Here is a 17,092-nt window from a genome sequence, read left to right on the forward strand (position 1 = left end):
TGCATGCCGAGGACAGTGGACACAGCGGTGGAGATAAACACAGTGCTACAGGTGGCACTCTCTCAGAATTATGGAGGAGGAGTTGGACTGCAGTCATGTGACCTCATTATTATGGCAGAGAAAGCACAACAGTACAACTTCCATTGAGGAAGGCAACTGAGGAAGGAAGGTGTAAGGAAGACAGAATTAGGAGCATGTAGAAAGGGTAACAAGAAGAGCACCTGTCTGGTCAGTAGAGTAAAGAGAAGATGGCTGCAAAAACACGAGACCAGCTTGTATAGCCCCACTGACAAAGATGCTAGGCCTCCTATTGCCTAAGTGGAAAAGCAGAAGAAAAAAAACAACTGGAAAAAATCCACATTATTGTTTAAGCTGGGCAACTATTTGTGAAATTATCAGAACCTTTGATAAATCTTTTGACATTTTAATAAAATCCACCATTAATATTTAATTTTAATAATTTTGAGTTAGTCTTTCCAGTCCAGCCCTCTCCCTGGGCACAAACTTGGGGGCTTTTTTTCAACAGTGTTTCAGCAAATGCTTGCTGAAATTAAACTACATTTAAATTTTTTTTTTTGCTTAGCATAAAACTTCATTTTTATACTTATTTTATGATATAGCAAGGAATTTGTAGGAACTATTTACAAATTGATGGCTTACTTTAATATTTTAAAGTCAGGTGAAATCTCAGTCTGTACTTTGGGATGTTTGGCTATTTATCATGTCACTTTTCAGGCATTTGGTTAAAAATTGATTATCATTAATAAATGCAAAGCACCCTCCTAAGGAAAACATTCTTTATGGGTCAGACTTTAAAACTAGAATATGCAATTGGAAGCGGCAGGAGTTAGTGTGCAATTCAGCATTTACTGTGTTTATCAACCACTCAGGCATTTTCAGAATAATTTGGCATTTAAGAGAAATTCTGAGAAAAGAAACCCCACATCTTTCTACAATGATAGCATGTGGAGAAGTCTCCCAAAATTTTTGTGCAATTATGCTTATTGGCATTTTCATTAGTTAGTAAGTAAAATTCCAAAGGCTAAAGTGAGTAAACAAAGAAGAAACTATCCTTCATGTTTTGATTTTGTTCTGTTCAGATATGCTTTCTTGATTTTAATCTTTTGATCACTGATGCCTGGACATAACAAAATAAAAAAGTGAAATGACACTTTTATTACAATTACTTTTATTTTTGGCACTACAGTTTGTAAACGGATCATTCTTAACTAGCTTTCAGCAATCTAATTTATCTTGAAATCAGGGCTTTCATTTTCTAACATATTTCTAACTATTCACACACTAATTTAGAGAATAAATGTTACCGTATGCATCCTCAAAGAGAAAAAACAGTCCAGATTTGACAACTGCAGTCCCATGCAGCAAATGCAGGGAGCTTGGACCCATCAGTTTCAAGCCAACAGCGTCAGGACTGACTTTCTAAATGAACTCTTGAATTTTCTGTTTGTTTTTTTTAGCTGCCTTTCAGCTGCACACTGACATATTTGAAGTCCTACACTTAAAAAAAATTAGAACTGCATTTAAATTAGCTTTCCCATAGTTTTTAGAGAGTGCATTAAAAGTATCTTTTAACATGATCCTTTTTGAATAAAGCCTCATTGAAACCAGAGCAAAGTCATTCTGATAGATAATGGGAAGCAACAAGGAAAACTTTAGAGGAGTTTAGACTTCTGTTTAGCTGCCCTTCTGAGTGACGTAGAGTAACACAATATTTTAAGGTTTTCTTTCTCTAATAGGAACGAGGTAGTAGCATAAGTACATGGGTAATACGAAGCTTAATTTTAGTCAAGAGTTTGATCTGACTAAAATTAACCTCTGTATTGAAGTTATCAGCAAGCAGGGAGGCTGGTCACTGGGAGAACTCTGAGAACCTTCGTAATATGCTTTATTAAATTAAATACCCCGCCTCTCTACCTTCTGTTCAGAGAGCTAATTAACAGCTAGAAAGAAAAGACAAACAACAGATGGGAAAGGAGGCATAGACACCCTCAAATTGGTGGAAGAGACTCTGAATACCGAGAGTGAAATGGTTCCATTTGCATCCTGAGTATATAGGCCTATACTCACAAAACGTCCTGCGTTTAAAGGACGGTTACTTTTTGCTGAAGATGCTTCATCTCTGACATCAGCTGAACGTGACTAACTTAGTGATGTGCTGTGTTTGTGAAACTAAAAGGGAGATGTAATGGTTTAGGACCTGATTTTCAAACTCATTAAAATTCATGCGTTATCCACGGGCTCTCTGGGCTTGTGACGCAAATAATATTTTGTATTGTGGTGGGTTAGGGAGCAGGGTGCATGTGTGCCCCCAGGAGACTGGAAGCCATTTACATACATGCCCTGGAGGCTGGAAAGGGTTTTTGTTCCTGTTTTTGTTTTTGTTTGTTTTAGAAGTGGAAGGGGAAGCTGTGGAATGGGAGGATGAAATGGGAAGAAATGGAAGTTAAATCCTATGGACAGTATCCTTCTTCTCCAAGCATGCTGGCTGCTCTCGAAAGAAGGGTTGATATTTTCTGTTCAATAACAGTAAAAGGAAAAGATGACAAGAGTCTGCGTGGAGTGGGAGGATGGCCTGACACCTCATGGATTGAATCCAGGAGGGCCAGATTTGCCAAAATGGCTCCTGCAAACCGGCTTCCAGCAACCCCTTCAACTACGCAGAGGCATAATGATCAGAGTAGAGTGTTGCCTAGCTGGAAAGGCCCCTAGAAGCAACCCTTTTTAAATTCGCGTGCACACACACATACATACACACATATGCAAACAGGCTTTGGAGTACCCTATTTGTATCACATTATTTTGTATTGTTTTATCTTTTCAAAATCTCAGAACATTTTTCTTGTATTTGCCTGTATCAATAAAATAACTGTGGCATAATAGTCATCTTACATAAATGAAAACATGATTTAATGAAATGAAATTTTATGAGCTTTGAGAAAAACAATTCTTTGAATTATCTTTATTTAGCATAAATGAAATTACTGTGCTCTTGCTTTCCATCATAAATGATCTGTGCTTTATTGTGTATTTCATTTTCTTCTGCAGTGAGATTTATTTCTGAAGTAAGGTGAGATGGGGAGGGGAGGGGCCAGGGGTCTGCCTCTAGGGCTGCCGCTGATCTGAGATATAAGTCCTTGAAGCATCTAGCTGGGGTGAGGCTCCCTGCAGTTCTGCTAGGGCTTCAAAATAGGGAAGGACTCCAGGAAGGGAGAAAAGATGGTACACTGTGAGGTTCCCCCTGCAGTGTGCTGCATGAACTTAGCACTCTAAGACAAACCTCCACTCTCAGATTGGAGGCAAGAAGAGAGGCCAAGTTGGTATCTGGCTGCAGGGAGAAAAACGAGCAATAGCAAACTGTAAGGCCTTCAACCCATGTGAAAAGTTCATGGCCATTACCATGATTCACTTGAAGAAGGGAGGGGTAACCCATGATTCCTCAGTCTCAGAGCCTGAGAAGAGTTCATTGGAAACCCAGGGGGATTGATTTGCTAATCTTGGGATTACATAGTTCTCTGTGCCCTAAATCTGCACAAGTCCCTTGTAAAGGAGGGGAAGGCGCCTTCTCAAGTTCTCTCAATGTTCCCATGAAAAGAACCCTGTGGAACAACAGGCATTTCCAAAGGATGTTAAGACTTTTGAGAGCTTACATTAATTGGAGCTGATGGGTGATGTCAAAGTGTATACTTCTCAAAAAATTTAAATAAGACTCTCATACAAAGAGGGAAGGAATGTGTGTTAAAGATTGTTTTAAATATTGACAGAATTCATAATATGCTAAACCTTATTCAAGGAGCATTTGAGGAATAGAACATTTATCAGCACTTAAATCAAGTAACATTTGAATAAGATTGCTAGCTAGGTTACATACAAGACTGGTTAACATCCTAAAGGGCACTTAGCTATAACCTCTGGACTTATGTTTTCTACCACACAGAAATAATGTGTGTCTCAGCTGGAAACAAACCTACAAGTTAACAAGTAAATTCATAGAGACTGAGCCCTTAATTAACATTACACTGAAAAGTTAATCCTTGGGTGGAACTATTAAAACAATGCCTCAGTACGATTTTAAAAATACACAGAATTATCCTTATTGTCTTATTTACAAGTTTTAGATAATTTTTTGTAACAATAGAGAACCCATAAATATTGAATACCTCTTGATATTTACCCCTCTTGCTCTTTTTCCTAAACTTATGTTACTTATTTAACATATGATAATGGATGATTAACACAGACCTTTGTCTTCTGCCTTGCTCCTTCTCTCTCCCTGTCTCTCTCTCTCACACACACACCCCATGATCACCACTAAATACACACACACACACACACACACACACACACACACACACACACACACACCACCCCCCCCCCCCCCCCACACACACACACACTGCAGGGATTGAAAGAGAATAACAGAATAAAAGAATCAGGGGACTCTCCCACTGGTAGAATGCACCTATATGTTGAACTCACTGCTGATATATAAGGGAGGACTTAACCCTTAAATTACTCTGCAAAATTCAGGGAGTAAATAGGTGTGGTCAAAGCTAATAATCCCTTTACTATAAACATCGAGGAAATAGCCAAAGTTTTTGTTTCTGTTGTTGTTTTTGTTGTTGTTGTTGTGCTGAAATTTCCTTGCAACGATTGTTGTCAGATCCAAGAGGACCTGCAGCACTCACAACCACGTCCCTAGTGGATATATCAAGGGTCCCCAGGGCATACTTTGTTGGCGTCAGCAACCAAGGCGTACAGTCTGTGTCTGGAATCTGCCGCTGGCTATAGCCTGCTGTGTTCCCTCAGAGATTTTCATAGGGACCCTTTCCAGCTCTCTCTCCTTTTCATCCTGTCCCCAAGACATAAACATTCCTTCCCTCTTCTGGCTCATCACCTACACAAAAGAATGAAACCAAACTCAGTGTACCCTGCATAATCAGTTTTGGCTTCCTCTAGCCTTGATCTGTCCTTATTTTCAGGAACCACGGTGCCGTACCCCCAGAGATAGTGACTTGTTTCTTCTGAATTAACCTTAATACTCTTCCTCATCTGGAATGTCTGTGGCAAGATGAAAAGTATCATAATATTCTGTTATTTCAGAAACATATAGCCTGGCTTTTACTGGACTGATTTAGGTATTTACAACCAGAAAATGTGTTTGGAATTTTTTTACTAGTATCTCACCTTCTTCACAGTATTGGTCCGTCAATCATATAAAATTTAATTTGCTATTAGTTTTCTTTAGTACCTTATGGCAGAGGGACAGAGGGTCCCCTCATGATGAGTTATGTGACTCATAACTGTAAACTGATGTGGCTTAGAAAGGCATGTATACTAGAGCGTTTCTCAGTTACACGACCATGTCCTGTGAAAGGTCGGGTTTGTTTATTTGAATGTTTTGCTGGTTCGTTGGTTTTTAAATGTACCAATGAACATGTTTTCAGATTGTTGTAAAGGGAAAAATCCACCCCAAATATAAGATACTAGTAATGTTTTTGATAGTTCTGCACTATCAAAACAAGTAAGCAAATGTTATCACTTTATAATTAATTCCATTGGTACTCTATCACTCATTTATCAAATTTAAGTTAAATTCAGCAAACATTTATTGAATGCATACTATGTGGTACAGCTAGCCCCTGCCCCTAAGAATTTGCAGGTTAATGGCCATGAAGAAATACATTCAACCAACAGGAACACTGGCCAGAATGGTATTAGTGCTGTAATGAAAGAATGCTAGTCACGGTCATGAAAACATCAACCCCTTAAATTTTGGCTGGACACCATGTATAGAATATAGCTCAAGGGACCTTGGAAATCATCTGGCTCAAGCCTCTCACTTTTAAACAGAGTTTTATCTGATTCTTTACTAGAGTAATCTATATTTGTTGTAGAAGGTTTAGAAATATATAGAAAAGCGGAAATAAGAAATCAAACACCAAAGCCTACCACCCCAAAGTAATCATTAATAGCCTTTTGGTATATTCCTCCCAGTCTCCTCACCTGTTTTATTTTTCACATATATAAGATAATATTAAATATGTAATTTTGTGCATTGATTATCTTCCATAAAGTACTATGGAAATTAAGAACTCGTGATTAACATATTATTTAGTATGTTTAATTATAACATAATTAAACCAACTAACTAAATTAAAATAATTTATTTAACTTAAATAGTGTTCAATTATTGAATCAACCATAATAACTTAGACATTCTTCTACTACTTAGGTTGTTTATATTATTTTACTATTAAATGGCTTTGGGCTTAAAATTTTCTTAGGATGGAGTCTCTGAAGTAGGTTTATGGGTCAAAGTATATGAACATTTTTAAGGCTCTTGCAAGATAGTTTTGAACACTATGCATTTTATATCTTGCGTTTGGCTTTATCGTCACAGCAGGTTTCATTAGCCATCCTTGCACATACTACAGGCTCTTCTGCCTTTTAATTGGCAAGGAAATTACCAGGCACTGAATACACACTGGAGGGAGAAGATAAGCAGAGCAATCAAAATTAGCTCCCAAGAAGCAGGGGAAACGTAATCTCCCTAAGCTTCTAGTAGCACCCTCCTTAATTCGTGTTATCTCCTTTTAAAGTCGCGTAGACCTTGATTTACACAAGCGTAGAAAGTTAATGGTTCCTTACTTATGGAGTTGTGGGGGGAGGCAGAAATTAGATTAGGTTCATACATTTCTAGAAACCACTGAATTTCTGGTAATTATTGTTAATAACAATTTCAAGCAAGACAGCTTTTTCTAATAGCTGTGAAGGGCTATGAGCAGAATCGTGAGCAACGACAAGATAGTCACTGCTGTGGTGGATGTGCCACCCTGGAGAAGCTAGTTCACGTCGGGCTAGGCCTGGGGTCCACGGAGGTACACGGCCGGGTTCCTGGGCTGGGAACTTTGTAGCGATTCTGAGACTGAAAGGCCTGTGGGATCCCCGGCGCTCTATCCCAGGGCCTTGCGATCCTCTGAACGGAGCATGCCGACATAGGTTGCGTGGTCTGAAACTTCTGCAGACACAGCACCCCCTGCTGGCCTGAGCCAGAGCCAGGCCTCAGCACGGTTGACTCCAGCGTGGCCTTGAGGTTTTTCGTTCTCAGGCACAGACAAGTGGAATGTGAAATAGGATTTCTTATAGAGGTGCCAACTTTCCAGGGGCCTTGGCCTGCTTCCAGGCCTTCACAGTCTTGAAGCCTTATAAATGTCCTCTTAGTCCTCACTGCTAAAAGATAAATAGATCCATTTTTAAACCTTTCCTCAGAGCACCCCCTTTACATGATACCCATGGGTATTTTCTGATTGGTTTTCTCGCTCCTCCTGTCCCTCCTAACTTGAGAAAACGAGTTGTGTAGTCAGAGCCTAACCATAACCAACAAGAGAGACCCACCAGCTACATGTTTTTGTTATTACAGTCTGAGCCATACTTGCGTTCTGCTTTCTTAAATAGCACGTTGAAAAACTAGTTTAGATCGGCTGTAAGTCTCTTGGGATTCCTGAATTTTTTCTTGCCATGTTTTCAAATAGCCAGCCACAATCTATACTATTTGTAAAGCTTGGGTTTCCAGTTCGAGTGTAATGTTTACGTTTCCTCACAGTTTTGGATAAGATGACTGTTTTTTCAGGCCCAGCGGCCAGCTGGATTACCATTGAGTTTATGTCTGTCCTTGATTTTGCTGTCACAGATTCACTTGGTGGAGAAAGCTTTCAGCTTGGCCTTTTATTACTTTTGCTGCTTTTAAACCCAAGACCTTGAGGTGTTCTTTGTGTGAGCCCACTAATCCTGTAGAAACACTCTCCAGATTCAGAAAATGTTCTATAAATTGTTGTAATCTCAAATACGGTCATTTTCTCAAGCCCAATTATAAAACATCCCAGCACCCTCCCCCCGTTGACTCTGAGAGTTTATGTTTCAAATAAGAGTTAACAGGTAAGACAGTTAAAAAGCCTACTTGCTCTCATCCTAGCTTCTTTCTCTCAATTGTCACTTCAGGTGCCTGCCTTTACTTGTTACTGGGGGTTGGAAATGGCTTTAATCCCAAACCGTCTGGTTTTTTACCCAAAAATACCTTAGAAAATGCAAAGTTGTATGAGGAGGTTATGAGGGAAGAAGTGAGGTCAAGCAGTACCACACTCGACATATGAGCTTCATAAATGATTGGTCAATTGAAAACAGAAGCAATTCTGGGATTTGGGAGATGACAAGGAATAAGATTAAGTATTCCTGATAAAGTCTTTATTAAAGCTGCCATTTTAACAGATTGTTGAGGCAGAGGACCTGGTCGATCTTTGGAATGAGCACAAATTTTTTATTGTGCCAATAGAAGCCTATGATGACATGCTGGGTGTGTACGTTAGATTTGTGTGATTCAGTGTGAAAGCTAGCGTGTGAATGCATGGCTTGTAAATGGTGATGATTAAGCCTGAGGATATAGTAATTGGAAGTAGTCTTAAAAGAGAGAAAGTTATAGTTAGTTTGCTTTAAAAAAAATTGTATTTTTTTTTATTTAAAACTACAAGGGGAGGATTGAATGTGAGAGGTGGGGGTAGGTAGGGCAGTAAGGGAGAGGGGTAGTAAAGGCAGGGGGTAGGTGGGAGGTAGGGCAGGTAGGTAGGAGATTAATGGAGGAAATGGGGACAACTGTAACTGAAAAACAATAAAAAAAAGACTTAAAAAAAAAGCAAAACTACAAGCCTTATATGCACAACTCATTGCTTTTTACAATGCTGCTTCTTGGCCTGTATTAGCTATAACTGTTTCAAAACAGCCATTCCATTTCTGATTTTGACAAGGTAGGTTGAGGTTGATCTCCATGCAGCAATGTTATTTTCCAGTAATACTGCAAACCACAAGCTGAAATACGGGTTTGTACAATGAGTCATGGTATGAGCTCTCTGACCCTCTGGCCCCCGTTTTCCTTTCTGAGTTGCTGAGAGTGTCTGAGCAATGCTGCCTCTCTGCTTCATCCCTTGGACTGGATATATTTAGGACAACATTTTAAATTAGAAAGAAAAGTTAAATCTAAATCTAAGTGTCAGGCCACGGCCAGGAAGCTCAGTTGGTTAGAGCATTGTCTCGATACACCAAAGTTGCAGGTTCAATCCCTACTTAGGGCATATACAAGAATTAACCAATGAACACACAGAACAACAAATCGATGTTTCTCTCTCTCTCTCTCCCCCCTCTTTTCTCTCTCTCTCTCTCTAAAAATCAATCAATAAAATATTTTTTAAAATTTACATGTCAGTTTCAAATTACTTGTGAATTATTTTTCTCCCCACCTTTTTCACATTGTCTTCTCAATTAACACGGAATCAACAAAGGAAAAGCAACACTCAGAGGAGCTATATTCCCGTCAATGTCTCCTGTGCTTGCTGTGTAACTAAGATGAGAGCTCACACTCCTTAAGGAATCCAGAAGAAAATCTCAAAGATTAAAGAAAATTGTTGAAATCAAAGACATAAAAAGACCCACATACTTAAAAAACAAAACCAAAAATATCTCTGTGTTTTCTACCTTCATCCCTGCTGCTTTTTTTTTTTTTAAATATCAGGGAAATGTTTTCACTTACTAGTTGATAGGAGGGCATTGTGGTGCGGGGGTAAATAACGGGTTTTGAGTTAGACCTGGATTCAGTTCCTGATCTGTCTTCTACAGGGTGTGTGAACTTGAATGAATCACTTAATGGATTTCTTGAGGCTAGAATGAGGTGAGCTTAATAGAACACTTGGCTCATAGTCAGTGCTAAAGAACTTTTGGCCGTTATCGGGAGAATCTTCATCATCATCATTTATCCCCGCCACCACCTTCATACCATGGTACCCATTGCGGCCCATGCCACCTCCACTACCACCATAATCATCATCATCATCTTACCCTCCCGGTTTTCTTCCTATCTCTCTCGGCGCTCCTCACAGCCCCTTTTGCAGATTCTCTTTCTCTTCCAAAGCTTTACGTACTTTGGGTGGGAGGGTTGCTGAGGCTCATGCCCTACACCCTTTTCCCTTCTCTTCGTTACACATTTTCCCTGGGCAGGCTCATCCACAGTCGGGGCTTCATGTAGCAGCGTTGCTGATGATTCCCAAATCCATTTCCCTAGCCCCGCTCCCTCTTCCAGGCTTCAAACGCTATATCCGTCTATCCACTGGCCGTCTCCTCTTGAATGTTCCACAAAACTCAACACATCTTCCTTCCCCTTATCTTGTGTCTTCTCTTTCTTTCTTATCTTAAAGAAGGCATTGCTATTGACCCTGTTAACAAAGGAAAATGGGGTGTCATCCTTGGCTCTACCTTTTCCTCTTCCTCCACAGTTCACTCAATAAATGTGCCTATTACATTACCCCTTCTAGATTTTAAGTTTCGTGGGGTTAGGGACCATTTTAGAACTGAAAATGTCAGCGCCTAGCAGAGTACTCAGTAAGTAAGTGTTGAATTAATGAATGAATGAGTGAATGAATGAAGGAGTGAATGAAACTCTAGAATATACCCACTACCTTTCATTTCCACGGCCTCTTCTGCAGTGCAGGTCATCACCAGTGCTTAGCAATTTAGTAATTCACAGTTTAGAAGCCCCACAGTTGAAATATCCTAACTGATCTCCCTGCTTCTAGGGTGGCAGTGCCCACCCCCAGCACCGCCATGGTTCATTTTCCACACTGCAACTGGAGTGATTTTTATAAATCCCAAGAATCTGATCATGATCATGCCTCTTCCCTGCATAAAGCACGCCAGTGACTCTGACTGATTATCCTGATTTAATGTCCTTGTCCACAACTACTGTCCCAGCAAAATTATCCTTCTCAAAAATGTCCTGGATTGTACAATAATGATATGATCACCCTACACCTAATCTGTCTTTCTCTTATGTTTCCAGCCTCATTGCTCCTCATTCTTTCTTCACCCCTATGTGCTATTCTGATCTTACTGCAGTTAAAGTATTTCTAATGTGTTGTACTCACTGCTCTCACATTCTCTTTCTTCTGGCTGGACTGTTCCCTTGTCTCCTTGCCTGGCTGACTCTTACTGTATGGGTCACAGGCTAGATCTTCCTTTACAGAGAAGTCTGTCTTCTCTGACCCCCAACATCTGTCTGTGTTCCCACATCATCTTTCATCCTAGCTCCTGCCTCACTGTTTTCATTACCCGTTAACTTCGGTGGGACCCCACTAACCTCTAAGAAATAAAACATCACAGGCTATTTGTATGATCAAAGTACGTGTGTGGAAAATTATATTCCATAACAAATCTGGGAACATGCCCCATTTGTGGCTATAAACAGTATATTGTCTTTTTGCCTCAGTTCGTCGTATTTGTGATAATAGTGGAAATGCTTCTGTGTTCCTTTGATTAAAAATTCATACTGGGACCGGATTTGGAGTTGGTACACACTATCAATTCCAGGAAGTCTTGCAGGTGATAATGCTGCAAAACAAAGCAAAGAACAGCTGTTTTTTAGCCCTTTAAAGCTACTTTTATTTCAAATATGTAAGGCAGATTGGTTTTATAGTTATTTGCTTTGAAGTTAAAATTAAATTTATTCTCATTATTCTAACATATCCTAGATTGTTCCATATTCTACTCTCACACTAATAAAAACAAACATAAAATGTCTCATACTTCAATATAATCATTTCTATTATATTCTTTGCAAACTTGAAATTGTGTGCTTTAGGGGGTAACTTCTACATGTTATTTGATCTACCAAAGAATCCAAACATTTTGTTCCACACACATTAATTAGAAAGAATTCTAGACTGATCTGGGGGTCTGTGGACATCATTTATTAAATGAAAAGGAAGGTCGATAGCTTTTTTCCAAACAGCAACATCTTTAGTGTTTTTCTGTCTGACTGTTCTTTTGTGAAAACAATAGTCACTCCAAAAAAAATCACAAAAGATAAAAAGAAAATAAAAATCATCTACAATCCCACTTTCAGGTTATTGTATTAAACATTTTAAGGTATGTGTTTCTAGGCCTTTTTTCTGCATGTATAGTCATGTCAATGCAATTTAAAAAAAAAAAGTTGAAAATGATATCATTCCATGGATATGGCTTTAAAATGTACTCTCCCCTTGACAACTTTGAGATTTTCAGGGAGAAAACTGGGTAAAGTGGATTTTAGGAAGTTTCGCTTTCCCGTGTATTGAGTGGTCTCATTCTCCTTCACCACCCCATACAGGAAACTTCCGTCATAATCCATGTTACTCTTCGAATCAGTCAGGATTTGTTGGGAGGAAACAGAAGCCATGCTAGCTAGCTGTTTTAAGCAGAAAAAGATATGATTTTTTTAAAATCAGTCTTTACAAGGTTGTTGGGATGTCTAGAAGATGGGACTTGAGGCAGTTCCTCCAAAAATAAGTCTGAACCGATGAACTCGGACCGCCAGGGCAGCTGCCCCGTCCCTGTGAGCAGGAGACAGGGAATCGGAAAGCATCCACCAGAATGGCTGCTCCGTAGACGCGGCGTCCTAGCTGGCGTAGTGCGACAGGCTTGTCACTGCCACTGCTATTGGCCCGACAGCCACCCAGCATCTGCTTGATCCACCCTGGCAATGAAAGGATGCCCTGTATCCCTGTGCCTTGTTTTTCTGCTTTCATTAGGCCAGTAGGCTGTGCACAGGACGCTGCAAGACAGACAAACAGAAGTCCTCATGACTGAGCTTGCCCTTGGAAATCACAGAGATCTCCCCTGCTCACTGATGTCTTTAAAATTCCAGGTTCGTGGTTCTAATTGGAAGAGCCTAAATTGCATCGGCAACCCCAGTTCAAGGGAATCTCGGAAATTGTGGCTTTAGCTGGCCAGCCTCTGCGGTCCAGGGCAGCCCAAGCCCAGCAGTCAGAAGGCGGGAGGGGACGTGTGGCCGTGTTGTCTGCGCAGCGAGGCTGTGGGTGTCGGATGTTCGGTCCTTTAGGATGTATCACCATTCAAAGAACTTAAAGGCAGCATAAAAAGGGAAATTTTATCATAAGAGGTGACAGATAACACTGCAATTTATTTAATTCATCCCGTTGCTGTCTATTTTGTTTCCTATTTTTTCGCATAAACAGCATTTGGATACATTGCCCCTGGCAGAGTTGCTAATAGTCCCCATGCTGCTCAACCAAGTGGCCAGTTCTCAGGCTCAGTTTCCTTGACCCATCCGGACTTTTGACATGGCTACTCATTCTCTCCTTGAAACTCCCTTTTCTCTTGGTCTCCAGGGCCTCGTGCGCTCCCAGTGTTCCTTCTAGTTCACCTGCTCAGTCTGCGTGTCCTTGCTGGCGCCCCCTCATCTCTCCAGCTCTTGGGGTTGGGCACCCAGAATTCAGTCTTTCTTCTGCTCACTTATCCTTTGCTCATCTCATCCCATGTTATAGCTCTCAGTTCCCTGGACTCCACACCCATGAACCCAACAGCTGCCTGGTTAGCATGCACCTTTGGATGCTTTAAAAACATCTCACACTTATATCCCATACTGAACTTCTGTTCTTTCCCACTACATATGGGGTCTGGGAGAAGTAACGCCTGCCTTGAGTGTGGTTGGTAGGATAATAATATGGGTGTAAAAATTTGTAGTTTTAATTTGAACATTTTACCTAAAATGTCATATGGTGTGCTTGAGTGTGATATTGTTATGTTACAGAATTACATGCTTATGATTATGTAATAAAAAAAGGGAGTTATTTGTGCTGGACCCTGTGTATTCTACTTGCGGTCTTCTCCATCTCAGTTCATGGAACCTCCATCCTTCCATTTACTTGGGACACAATTTCAGGAGTCATTCCTGACTTCTTTACTTCTCCTACATTCACATTCAGTCCATCAGCAAATCTTGTTTATTCTGTCTCCAAAATATCCACAATCCAACTGCTTGTTTCCATCCCTATTGTGCCCCGCTGGTCCAAGACGTTATTTCACTCTTGGACAATTGCCCCAGCTCATCAGTGGTCTCTGTGCCCTCACCTGTGCTCAAAACAACCCAGTGAAATTCCATCTTGCTCAGGATAGCCCCGGCAGGTGATGCTCAGTTGGTTGAGCATTTTCCCTCAAAACAAAAGATTGCCAGTTCCACTCCTAGTCGGGGCACATGCCTGGGTTACGGATTTGGTCCCTGGTCAGGGGGTGTGTGAGAGGCCACTGACCCATGTTTCTCTCTCACATCGATGTTTCTCTCCTTCGCTTTCTCCCTCCCTTCTCCACTCTCTAAAAATAAATGAATAAAGTCTTTAAAAGTAATTCCGTCTTACTCAAGATAAAAGTCAAAATTCTTAAAACCAGAAGGCACTTCATGACACCTGCGCCTGTCTCTGATTTTCTTTCCTGTCATTCTCATTCTTCCTCACTTTGCTTTGGCCTCCTTGATGTTCTTTAGCACATGTCTCCCTAAGGGACTTGGCACCTGCTGGCCCCTCTGCTTGGAGTGCCCTTCTCTCCCATCGTCCTCAAGACTTTGCTGGGCCATCACCTGCTCAGTAAGACTGTCTCTGGTCACCCGACTTAAAGTTGCAAACTGACCTTCCCTGCAGCCCTCCAAATTCTCCTTCTCTTTTATTTTTTCCATAGCACCTACTACCTTCTTCTAATTAACTAAAAAAACTTCTTTCTTTTATTGTCTGCCTACCCCCTATGAGAAAAAAGGATTTTTAAATATTTTTTTATTGAATTCTCAGTGCATAGGACAGTGTGTGGGCACATTGGTGATTATTTATAAAATATTTGTTGAATGAATAAATTTCTTTATACAGGCATCATTGTGCACTGTATACTTATTTTTTGGAAATTAATTCCTAGGGTCAAAGATATGTACAGATTGCCAAGGAATGTCTTAACAATTTGTTTTTCTACCAAGACTCCCTTGGGAATGTCTTTTTTCTGGTACCCTTGCCAACATCATGCCCTGTTCACACTACCCTTTCTGTTCGTTGAACTCGGCATGGCTGTCCCCATTTGATGCATTTGCACTGACTACTCCCTCTTCCCAGAATACTCTCCTGCCACAGCATTACTTGGCATAATTCTTTTTATTCAGGTCTCACTTTAACTGCGTCCTCCTTAAAAAGGCCTTCCCTGACCTTCAGGTATGAAGTAACTTCCCAGTCACGCCTGTCTCATCACACCGTTTCGTCTTCATTATAGCAGAGCTCAATGCCATGCCATTTTTGTTGTTGCATTTGTTTGTTTGTGTTCCTTCTGTACAATGTAAGCTTCCTGAGAATAGGAGCTTCATATGTCTTTTACAACACTATCTCTAGTATATGTGTGTTTGATAACAAGATGAAATAGACATTGTGATTTCTCGTTATTACTATCTGGTGGGTGAAAGTGGACTGAACATGAATTATTTTTCAGAATTGGTAAGGCTGAACATCTTTTGACATATGAAAGGCTTTTTTTTGAATAGCAAATGCTGAGATGTTCTAGAAGTGGAACTATTCAGTTAGCCTGTTTGTTGTGATATGCTGTATCAGATTTCTTATATTGCTGATAAGTTGCAAAATTTCTTAAGTTTCTGACAGCTCCTTTCTCATTTATGCTAACACGCATATCCATAAAGTAGGATTCCTTTTGCAAATTGCACTTACACACTGTTGTGGTCTTTTTACCCCCACAGCTTTTGGAAAGAACCAACAGTGGTTTTGAAGAATCAGATTCCGGTGCTACGAAGAGTCCACTCCACTTAGCTGTAAGTGACATGCTGTGGGCAACCTTTCTTGTTACAGAAAGAACTTTAGCGCTCCTAAAACTAGGCTGCTCTTTAAGTGAGAGCATAGCAATGCAGAAATAAGTCACAGGACACGGGTAAAGGCTCCTGCTCAGAAGAGAAAGACTGTTTCAAGTTCCAATCCCCACTGCACCCACTGGTGACCCTAGATGACCTTAGATACATGACTTACCCTGTCTGAGCCTCGCTTTCTCCATCTGTAAAATGAAAGAAAAGAGATAATGTGCATAAAGCCTTTACCTCAGTGTACTTAACAAGTGAAGTTTATAAATTTTAACAAGTCTTTAAAATTCTGATCTAGTAGTTAAAGCAATAAAATGAGGAAATTCAAAGAAAATATTTCCATTTAAGACATTTGACTATAGACAATATACCAGTGTTCAAGCTACAGGTCATTAAATAGCACAGTTTTAATACTACAATTAAAATTTTGAGATATTTAAGCACAAACTTGTGAGAGCAAGATGAGCACGTTCATAATTGCAAGTGTGCTGTTTCTGCGTGGACTTGACATCGGGTCTCAGAGGAGGTCTTGGGCCGGAGGAGCCTGGGGAAAGAGGGGGAGAACAGGTATTCTGCCACCAGGAAATCTTCCCCTCCGCATCCCAGTAATTGAAGAGAAATGCTCAGAGTGACGATCAGTCCCCAGACTCTCCGTGGAGGTGACTAAGTGGGGCCAACTCGCCCACCACTCAGCCTCAGCAGCGCCCGGCCCACAGTTGACCATCAGTAGCTGTTCCGTGGGAACCTCGCTGATGGGCGGCCTCACCCAGCAGGAGCCACTCCCGTGCCCGAGGTGCTGCTGAATTGGAGCCCTCAGTCCATGACCACAGAGATGATTGGGTGCACCCAGGGACAGAATGCTGGGAAGAGTCGAAAGGGGCTGGGTCTCTGTGTTTAACTGTTATGGCGTTTCACTTACTATTATCGTGTATACATAAACACTTATTCAGTGTCATTCGGATGAAAATTTGAGATGGACATTTTGGAGCACACGTTAGCTTTCAGGCTGGGTGAGAGGGGCCACCCCACGAGGGCTGGGGTGAACCGGTCACACTGCGCTGCTCAGGGCCCCGCCCTCCACCGCGGTCTCCCCACACGTGCGCCAGCACATCTGTTGACACCCCACTCTCTGTCACACCCACCCACACACCCACTGCACACCCTGTGCACATATGCTTTGAGTCCAGTGAAATCAGGTTAAAATGTGCATAAATCTTTGTTCCTAGATATGGGGTTGGAATTGAAAATGTGGATGGGTAATGAGATACTTAATTTGTCAAAAAAATCATACCAGTTGGTTTTTAGTGTTGGTTGCTCCCCGAAATCTCTGCCCAGCCATCTGCTGCGCTCAGGAAGTCACCC

The 17,092-nt window shown here is 40.9% G+C and overlaps 1 protein-coding gene across 1 annotated transcript in view; it reads left to right on the forward strand.

Annotated features, from left to right (window-relative positions):
• The window catches only part of ANKRD44 (ankyrin repeat domain 44), a 285,622-nt gene that overhangs the window by 234,206 nt on the left and 34,324 nt on the right, over positions 1 to 17,092 (forward strand). The window contains exon 17 of the mRNA XM_054566695.1: positions 15,617 to 15,688. Coding sequence (XP_054422670.1) covers positions 15,617 to 15,688 — 72 coding nt within the window. The remainder of the gene's footprint in view (positions 1 to 15,616; positions 15,689 to 17,092) is intronic.

Source organism: Pteronotus mesoamericanus, unplaced genomic scaffold (genome assembly GCF_021234165.1).
Source record: "Pteronotus mesoamericanus isolate MK-2021 breed Mesoamerican mustached bat unplaced genomic scaffold, CSHL_Meso_final contig_179, whole genome shotgun sequence".
NCBI lineage: Eukaryota > Metazoa > Chordata > Mammalia > Chiroptera > Mormoopidae > Pteronotus > Pteronotus mesoamericanus.